The sequence below is a fragment of the Cyprinodon variegatus genome, unplaced genomic scaffold, assembly GCF_000732505.1.
Source record: "Cyprinodon variegatus isolate N-32 unplaced genomic scaffold, C_variegatus-1.0 Scaffold457, whole genome shotgun sequence".
Taxonomy (NCBI): Eukaryota; Metazoa; Chordata; class Actinopteri; order Cyprinodontiformes; family Cyprinodontidae; genus Cyprinodon; species Cyprinodon variegatus.
In genome coordinates, this window is record NW_015150910.1 from 137917 (window position 1) to 146106 (window position 8190).

An 8190-nucleotide genomic window follows, 5' to 3' on the forward strand; every position below is an offset into this window, starting at 1 on the left:
TCTATCTATCTATCTATCTATCTATCTATCTATCTATCTATCTATCTATCTGTCTGTCTGTCTGTCTGTCTGTCTGTCTGTCTGTCTCTCTGTCTGTCTGTCTGTCTGTCTGTCTGTCTGTCTGTCTGTCTGTCTGTCTGTCTGTCTGTCTGTCTGTCTGTCTGTCCTCTAACAGTCTGTGTTATGAAGATTCTGTATTTATGAGTATCACATTAGAGATATCCCACGGGAGTAAAGTATTTGATTTCCTCCTTTTACAAACATTTAAGTTCACTGGCATCCTATTCTTACTCTATTGGGTTTAATTTGATGCAGACTCACCCTTCTGAGCTATAACAGCTTCAACTTTTGGGTCAGGCTTTCCATCAGATTCAGTTTTCTTAAGGACATTTTTGACAAAAATTGAAAAATAAATGTGCCAGGTCAGACACTGATGCTGGCGGAAAGGCCTGGCATACCATCTCTGTCATAATCCGTCCCAAAGGACCCAGCAGAAAGTTAGTCACCTTTCCACGTGTGCTCTAGCATCCACTGACAACACTGTAATTCTTCTTCATTGTCTGTCATTGAGCTGATTTCACATTTAGCCTCTTCCTCTTTACTTACGTTACATAACCGGATTGTTTCACTGTCCCACAGGAGTTCCTGAAAGTGACCCATTCCTTCAGCTTATGTTTATCAAGAATCAAGTCAAGACTCAAGAATATTCATTATTATTATGAAACCAAGTAAAATTTTGTCCTGACATCTGCCTAACAGCACATTCAGCAACACTACTAGAACGAATAGATAAGAAGCATCCTTAAATGAAACCCTTGAAAGAAAAACGCAAAATCTTAAAATATATGTACAGTAACACCTTCAGAGAAAATTTGAAAAAGAAACAGAAAGAAATTGGTAATATTTGATGAAATATAAAATATCACAGTGAGAAATACAGTAACATGTAATGTACAGTAACATGTATTATTTACATAAAGTGCAGCTGGTGCCAGAGCAGTCCACTAAACGATGGTTTAATGGCGTGGACTCGAACTGAATGTGATACAGTATACTGTGGCTGTTGTGCAGCTTTCGTGTGGTCGCGGCAATAACCCGAATCATTTAAATGAAACTGTACACTCACATCAGCCACGGTGCAGTGAGGGTGTGCTTACCAATGCTGTGCAGCTCACCAACATGTTAGTGCAGGAAGGAAGTTGAAGTGATGCCGCGATGGTCTCCTCTTCAATCTCCTGCATTGCAGATGCAACAAAATTAGGTAATGAAGTTTATTGTTGAAAAATTCTCTTGAATATGACATCATATGGCAAATGCTAACTTTCCTCTCTCCATAAAAAAAAAAAAAACGCAAACAAAAGTGTGAATCAAGCTCATTTCATGGTCAAACAGACAATTCTGCCCATATACAGTAAGGAATACATTCACAACTTCAATTCAAAAGATAAGAGTTTATTAAAAAAATATCCTTTACCCGGAAGTAAAAAATATTTCAGTTAAAGCTCTTGACCAAAAACTAGCGAATCTCAAATAAACCAAGTTACTACTGTATGTACAAGGAAAAAGGAAAAACTTGGTTGAAAACCATAATTATTGAGATGATATAATGATATCACAGTTTAGCATGGATTTTGTGTTAAGAACCAAATTTTATATTAAAGAATTTGGAATGTGATCAAATTAGTTTTTAGCTAATTCAGAGCAACTTGAATTTTTTCAAACCAATTCACAATGCAAATTCATGAGGTGAATAATACATTTTTTGGCCAAATAATGTTTTATTGAATTATTTGCTTAATTAGACAAATGACCTTAAGTTAATTGATTCTTTACCCTTTTTAAATGAGCTAGCATTAGCAGACATCATTATTTCCTTTAAATTACTTTTGGACACAATTTGGTAATCAAAATTTATTGAGCATATGAGAAAACACATAACGATTAATGTTATATCAGTGTTTAAACCCTTAGTGGACTTTCCATGATGGCTTCGTCTTCGAATTTGAATGCAGCTTTACGGAAAGAGAAAGTAGAGACAGCTGCTTTTGTCCTCAAGGCATCATGGTGGGCCAAGGCACACCTCTGAGGAGTGAGTTGTGGGAAGGTTTGCAGAAGCTTTGAGAGGAGAGCAGTAATGTGGGGCAAAACTTTCACCTCTACCCCAGTGAACATATTAAGATGAAACATGGACATTGGACATCTTAAATGCAGAAGTGTAGTACAGTCCTGTTGCACCGACTTTATGACTTGGAATTCTGTCTTTTGGGAGTGAGCCTGTTGCTTGGCATTGAATTACACAGAGGTGGACTCTCATAAGTAATAAGCTGTCTTCTGAAAAGGTACCTTTTGGCACTGGATTTTGTTTTAAAGTATTAGGGGAAAAAATACCTAAATAAGTCTGCCACTCTTTTTAAATACTTAAAAAAAAAAAAAAAGAAATCACATTCAAATTCTCAGTTTCTCCCAAACCTTATATTTATCTATCACATAAATTTCCAATTAATTTCATCAAGTTCTGGTTCTTCTGACAAAGGATTGCTTTGAGCACTCCTGCAATCAACTATAAGTGTCTCACAAAGCCCACAATGTCTAAACGATGAGGGAAAAACTCTCCCCAAGGCAAGTTTTTCCACTGATTGATTGCTTTCTCCTCTATCGTAGGTAATTTTGCTTTAGATAAATCAGCAGAAAGAACCCAGAGCAGTCTGCAGCTATGTGGTCCAATAAAAAGCTCTTTGTGATGTAGGTTGTTGTTCTGACGCATATATATTGGAACTACCTCTGATAACTCAGGCCAGTATTTATTGGCTTTATTGTGCTTTGATGGTGTATGACCCTGTGTACAAGTTTTCTTGGACAACCATGGTGGGTACTGCCTAACAGCCCAGCTACTAAGATGTATATACTGCTCTATTTGTTCCTATTCAGCTCATCAATACTACAAGAATGTTTATGTTATTTGTTTATTTATCTCATCTTTTAAGTGCTTTTTTCTTCTTTTTACCTTGTATCAGGGGGAGAGAGGTCCTATTGGTCCTGCAATGGTGGGTCCTCGGGGTATCCCAGGAATCCCAGGAGAGAGAGGAGAGCAGGTTAGTATTTTATCCCTCTGTCTTGTTTATACTCTGCATTAACAGCACCCTGCTAAAATCAGGACATTCCTGTTAAAGTTTATTTATTTATTTATTTATTTATTGAAAAGCATAATGTTTTAACTTATATTAAATGACTTTGAAGCTGTTCTGCATTTCTTCTGCTCTTGATGAGCTTAAGCGCAGCTCATTTAATATTTGTACGGGAATGTGTAAACAGTTTCACTATAAGTCACTCTTACTTATTTAACCTTCCTTTTTTGGTGTTGTTTTTCTCCATTGGGGTATCTTACTATGGTCTAAGGAATCATTTCACTCCGAGCCTCTCTATGGATCCTGCATGTCCTAATACCTGTCCACATTTCAGGGAGACATGGGACCAGATGGAGCCAAGGGAGACAGAGGAGAGCCAGGCATGACGGTCAGTGTGGCAACATTACCACTGGGTTCTGTGTGATGACAGGCCATGATATGCAGACACTGTCTGCTCTTTGTTTTAATTCCAGGAAGATGAGATCAGAGAGTATGTTCGCACTGAAATGAAACAGCACTGTGGTGAGTCTTTCAGCTTACATTGCAAATTTAAAACAATGTTGTCCTTAAGCTGAACTTCATCTTCATTACAGATTAAGTCGCCAGGTTTACCTAGTTATTTTTAATCCATTAGTCAGAAGAAATAGAAAAACTGCAGCAATGCTGCACTGCTTAAAACTAATCTGTGCTATTTCCTCTCTTTCTGAAATCCGTGGGTCTGTTTGACTGATCCCCGCAGCATGTGGAGGTGAGTGAGCCATCCAACTGCAGAAAGTGAGACAGAAAAGGCTCTGATTTTGCTACACTGCTGTGAAAAAGTATTTGCCCCTTGTAGATTTCTTATGATTTGTCTTCTTATTTGTCACACATACGTGGTTTGGATCATCAAACAGATTTCTGTTTCTGAGAAATATTTCCAGAGTAAAAGCAAAATACAGTTTTCAAATGATTATTTTATCGAGGTTAAAAAGCTATTCAAAACTATCAACCCTGATGTAGAAATGTAATTGCTCAGTGCCAAATACACAGAAGCACCACCCTTAGCAGTAACAACTACCATGTTTGCAGTAACAGACATTTATCATTCCTTTTGATATATATGTGAAGCAATAATTCATTATTTTCTCCTTTTTTGGGTTGGTTTAATTTAGCTGTATTTGAAGGTTCTCAGCACAATTTCTATCTTGACTCTGATTCTCTGCTAAAGCCTGATTTATGGAGGCATTCCAATGTGGACTTAGGGCTGTGCTTTGGATCAACAATCTGGCAGAATGTGCTCGTGCTTAAGGTCAGAAAACAGTAGCTGGACTTCTTCCTTAAGGCATGGGCCACTCCTGGTCTGTCAGTTGTGTCAGACTTTTACAAGTGCTGAAGCAGCCCATGACCTTTGCACTACCACCATTGTATTTGGCTGAGGTTAGACATTGTTTTGTTTTTTTCTTTAATACTGTGTTAATTTATTCACAAGATGTACTAGGAGACACACCTTCCTAAAAGTTCTCCACTGTTTTGTCAGAAAACATAAAATATTTTCCTAAAACATGGGTAATAATGAAATGGTAGTCAGGTATTTTAAATATGTGTTGGTCAACAGTGTTTTTTGACTTATACCGGTAAGTCTCCTATGGATGCCACTCTTGCCCTCGTATTGTTTAATCATAAATGGAACATTGACATTAACTTAGACAAATTAGTCCAGCAACACAACAGCCCATCCTTGGAGGGTTCTGTACTGTTCCATGTTTTCTTTGCTTGTTTATACCATGGTTTACAGGTGTCGTAAAGCCAAATGTCTGAATCATCTCAAAGATTTTTCATCTCATCTTTTGTTTTCTTCTCTTTTTTGCGTCTTGTTTTTACATCAGCACATTATATATTGTCTTTTGAGATGGTTTTGTCTGTATCATGCTTTCATACTTTTTAACTTAATAGATGAAAGGACCATATGAAAACAGATTTTTGCTTTTACTCAGGTGAAACATGTTTTGGATGAAAATAAAATATGAAAATAGCTAAAACCTAAATTCTTAGGGGTAAATACATAAGCAGAAATGAGTTAATGCAAGCAATGTATAAACTTATTTTATATAATGGAGTCTGTTTTAGTTTTTTACTTGTGTATGCTACAGTGTATGTTGCATATTTCTTTAAACCACGTTACTCTTCAGACAGTTCTTTAAGACCCATGTTGATGTCATTTGGCCTAATTTAATACCCCATGTGTTAATTATTTGCATAAAATTAAACTTCTGCATGTGTTGAAGTAAACAGATAAAATGCAAATTAGTGAAAACCTCCCAAATGATCGCCTGTACCCACATTGAAGCTTATGTGTTTGTTATGTAAGTTGTTAATTAATGCAGGACAACAGTAGTGTCATGAATCAGCATGAGATAAGTGATGCTGTTGCAGGCTGCTAATGAATGTGCAGAGAAATTAGCCAAAGTCAGTTTTTCCCCATGTTTGAATAATAAGTAATTTTGAAGGAAAAAAAAGAAGAATATTTTGTTTAATGATTAACACTCTTAACATAAATTCAAGTCATCGGTTTACTGATGACTTTGAAAGTCAAACTTAAATGACATAAGTCATTATAGTTGTGCCTTGAGTCTTTAAAGGATTACACCCATTTTCTGCAAGACTTTGTGTTAATCAGTCTTGAGAAAAGTTGGAGAATCCTTTCATCTGTTGTTTGTGTCAGATTGGTGGGATAACTCTTTTTGTGGTGGTTGGGGAAATTAATGGGTCATGTGTATGAAGGTTATGCAGCAGGACTTGAAAGTTTATAAACTCTTAGAATTTTCTTTTATTTTGGCATGTTTGTGATTTTTAAACGACATTTTCCAAAAAAGTCAAAGAAGAGTAGACAAAGAGAGGACATTAAACCAAAGAAAGGGGACAGAAACGATACATATGTTTTGTTTTTTTTCCCTAATGGCTATATGAAGCTTTGCTTTTGGTGTACGTGTGATGCACACGTGCAGAAACATAGAGAAATAAATGTTTGCAGTTATTTTTTTTTGCTTGGAAGAATTACAGCCCACATTGGGAACAGAACACCTTTTTTCCTCTTTGGTTCTCCTGTCATAGAATTAACCAGATTTTTAACTTGCCCAGTGCAACAAATAAAATGTATAGATCTGTTTCAAGCTATACATTGTTGTAACAAATTACAACAAGAAAGAATTATGACCCAGATGCAGTGGTGTTTCTGGACTAAATCAATAAGGAGGTCAGGATGGATCCAGTGTTTCTTCATTGCGGCACAAAACAAATATATTAAATAGACAAACAAAAAGGGTAATTGTTCATCACTTAATACATTTAGTGAGCCAAATAACCACTTGTGGGAATAGAACTGCAAGTTGGAAAGCTGTGACCAACAGATGAAAACTAAACCCTTTTTAAGTGCGACTGAAGCTAAAAATGCAACCTCTTAGTTCTAAAATCTTTGTTAAAGAAACACTGTAAATGCCTTAAACTACTCCAAAGGGACCAATCAGTTATTGTTCCTATGACAGCATATATCCCTATACATTATAGGAGCCAGGACCAGTTCTGGAGGGCCCATTAGAACCGCCCATACCTATTTGTAATGAAACAGGCCCAAACAATGACAATTACATATTTAATTATTGACCATGCAGCTATCATATATCTTAAAACAAATATGACATCCCTTACTTAACCGCTAATTTGTAATTAGTCCCAACATCTTTAAACCATTTCACTCAGCCAACTTGCCTTTTTTAAACATTTAGCAACTAATAGCAGCTGAAGAGAACTGTTTTTTCTTTTCATGTCATTTTTTCATAATAAGGGGAATGGCCAGACTTTTATAATTATATGAAATTTCTTGGGTATTTGATCAGAAATATGCTTTATTTGACCCATAATACCAAGAGTTATAAGAAATGCCTCTAATTTCAACTTAGATGCCTAACCAAGAGGCTGACACTGCAATTTTTTTTTCTGATAGGGTGTCTTTATTTATGTCTGGTAAGATAATTTTGGTCTTAATTATGCTTATAAAGGAAATTATTAAGGGTGTATAGACTTTCAAGCATCAACGCTGCCAAAATGTTCTTTCTTGCTGTTTTCTCATTTCACTTTCCTTGAGCCATTTTTCTTCCTTAAGTGTAACCTACCTGGTCACTCTCACCCTCTGAGCCTTCTTTTTGCTCCTTTGGGGCCCATTTTTCCTCCCCCACCCTCTCTGGCTCTCTCAGGTTCAAGCCCTGACACTCTGTCCCAGCCCGCATTCAGGGCTCGACCTACAACAGAGCAAGAACTGGTACTGAATGGTGAGAAGGGTGAGTGTTTGTTCCACAGCTCTGCAGCTGACTTCAGTCTCTTTGTTCGTCCTTAACCATGTGAAACCTGTTGGTCCAACACATGGAGCCCTCTAAGCATTGGGTGGTTTTCTGTACAAGAAAACAGAGGACTCCATGTTTGACCCACAGACAAATAATGTATTTTTTATGTTATATTAAGACAGTTATAGCAGTAGGGGTTATGCCTATAATGACTTTAAAGTTCCAACAGAGCAATTTTATATATAAAATAAATTAAAGTTTCGATGTTTCAAAATAAATGCTAGCCAAATATAAAACCTGTCTCTTACTACTTACAGTATCTAAAGAAGTGAATGCCACAGTGAAAAATTTTAATATACTCTGGAATTATTGCTTCCATAGCTTAATCATTTCATATCTATATCTCTCTCTCTATATATATATATATATAGAGAGAGAGATATAGATATATATATCTATCTATATATATATAGATAGATATATATAGAAATATACACTCACCGGCCACTTTATTAGGTACCCCATGCTAGTAGCGGATTGGACCCCCTTTTGCCTTCAGAACTGCCTCAATTCTTCGTGGCATAGATTCAACAAGGTGCTGGAAGCATTCCTCAGGGAGTTTGGTCCATATTGACATGATGGCATCACACAGTTGCCGCAGATTTGTCGGCTGCACATCCATGATGTGAATCTCCCATTCCACCACATCCCAAAGACGCTCCATCGGATTGAGATCTTGTGACTGTGGA

The 8190-nt window shown here is 36.6% G+C and overlaps 1 protein-coding gene across 1 annotated transcript in view; it reads left to right on the forward strand.

Moving 5' to 3' along the window:
- Nucleotides 1–8190, forward strand: part of col7a1 (collagen, type VII, alpha 1) — a 102045-nt gene that overhangs the window by 90088 nt on the left and 3767 nt on the right. The window contains exons 104-108 of the mRNA XM_015389397.1: nucleotides 3015–3092; nucleotides 3460–3513; nucleotides 3599–3647; nucleotides 3865–3873; nucleotides 7355–7438. Of these exons, the coding sequence (XP_015244883.1) occupies nucleotides 3015–3092; nucleotides 3460–3513; nucleotides 3599–3647; nucleotides 3865–3873; nucleotides 7355–7438 (274 nt within the window). The remainder of the gene's footprint in view (nucleotides 1–3014; nucleotides 3093–3459; nucleotides 3514–3598; nucleotides 3648–3864; nucleotides 3874–7354; nucleotides 7439–8190) is intronic.